At 45.4% G+C, this 1,662-nt stretch overlaps 1 protein-coding gene across 1 annotated transcript; it reads left to right on the top strand.

The window, feature by feature from the left end:
• The first annotated feature begins 25 nt into the window (after positions 1–25).
• Positions 26–1,227, top strand: LOC107093071 (transmembrane protein 136-like). Its single transcript, XM_015387891.1, has one exon. The coding sequence runs from the start codon at positions 85–87 to the stop codon at positions 559–561; it is 477 nt and encodes a 158-aa protein (XP_015243377.1). The 5' UTR covers positions 26–84; the 3' UTR covers positions 562–1,227.
• Positions 1,228–1,662: the final 435 nt, after the last annotated feature.

The following is a 1,662-nucleotide window of genomic DNA, read 5'->3' on the forward strand; positions in this document are numbered from 1 at the left end:
GTTTGTGATTTCCCTGCAGGGACAGAAAACACTGAACTCCAGGTATTTGCCTTGGCGGTCTGCCTGGGCTACTTCTTCTTCGACATGGGTTGGTGCATGTGCTACCGGAGCGAGGGGCCGGTCATGCTGGCGCATCACGTCACTAGCATTCTGGGCATCCTTCTGTCCCTTCTGATGGGCGTGTCGGGCTGTGAAACCTGCGGGGTCATCTTCGGCAGCGAGCTCACCAACCCCTTGCTGCAGACCCGCTGGTTCCTTCGCCAGCTGGACCTGTACGACAGCCTGCTTGGAGACGCCGTGGACCTGCTCTTCATCTTGCTGTTCGCCACGGTGCGGGTTGGCGTTGGGACTGTAATGTTTTACTGCGAGCTCACCTCTCCCAGAACTTTGCTGATCATGAAGCTCGGCGGTGTGGTTATGTATCTGTTAGCGTGGGTCTTCATGGTGGACATAGCCAGGTTTGGCTACAAGAAAACTAAGGCTAAATATAAGAAGTGGATGGAGAACCACAAGCTTACAAATAAAGAAAAACTAGCCGGACATTCAGACAAGAGTGACTGAGAACATGGACTCCGAGGCTTTAACTTCATATAGTTCAAGATATTTTTCTGACACCCTGGGAAATACAAGTAGACTTATTTTATACATGTAGTCAGGGGTCTCCAACTCCAGCACATTAAAACTTCTGTCCTGCATCTTATTGATGCATTGATCCACCAACATACGCGAATCAAAAGTCTGAAGTGGTTTATTTTCCATAAATCAATATGAGCCATTCGATTGATTCACCTGTGTTGGAACGTGGATGCATCAACAGATCAAGAATGGTGTCTTTTTGTGCACCGGAGTAGGAGACTCTGCCATAGCGGAGACATGTTAGCCCTGGTAGAGCAGTATAAATCCTCAGAGGCTTTGGTGGCTGCAACCCTGTTTTGGTTTATTTAAGTGATTTGAAATGATGGGACATGATACTAATCTCATTAAGAAGATTCAGTTGCTCTATTTCCACTAACCCTCAGAGAACCGATCCATGCTGAGTTCGGACATTGGTTCCTTATGACCGTTTACACGTCACGCCAGCACGGTTCCTCGCCTCCTAGTGATGATCTATGGTACTACTGCTCTTTAGAGGTAAACAAACAAATCAGTTGCCAAACATAACCTCCTGAAACAAATTCAGGAGATTATGTTTGGTTACAATTGAGATATTTCGTTGTTGGCTGAGAATCAGGCGAAGAAGGCAGAATTTACTTGACAGAGTCGAGTTTTGGGAAGTGGATACGACAAATTATAATCTAATCAGGGCTTAGAGACGCAGGAAACAAGGTCAGATGTTGAGGTTCATCACACACCTGAGTGAAGTTGCCCCTCCCCCACCTTCTTCAAATCAGACAAAATTAGTGTCAAACGTTTGTGCTGCTTTGGATTTGAAGATATTAATGAAAATGTAAAGGTCAAAAGGTCAACCAGCCCCCCCACCTTATTCAAATTAGACAAAATTGGCGTCAAACGTTTGTGCAGCAAAAATTTTCGTTTGTGCCGCTTTCATTTTAAAGATATAAAGAAATATTTCTAGAGGTCATCAAAGGTCAACCAGCCCCCCCACTTTCTTAAATTTTTGCTGCACAAACGGAGCCGAGTTAATTGACCCCCATTTCGTCT

Source organism: Cyprinodon variegatus, unplaced genomic scaffold, assembly GCF_000732505.1.
Source record: "Cyprinodon variegatus isolate N-32 unplaced genomic scaffold, C_variegatus-1.0 Scaffold406, whole genome shotgun sequence".
In the NCBI taxonomy this organism is placed as follows: domain Eukaryota; kingdom Metazoa; phylum Chordata; class Actinopteri; order Cyprinodontiformes; family Cyprinodontidae; genus Cyprinodon; species Cyprinodon variegatus.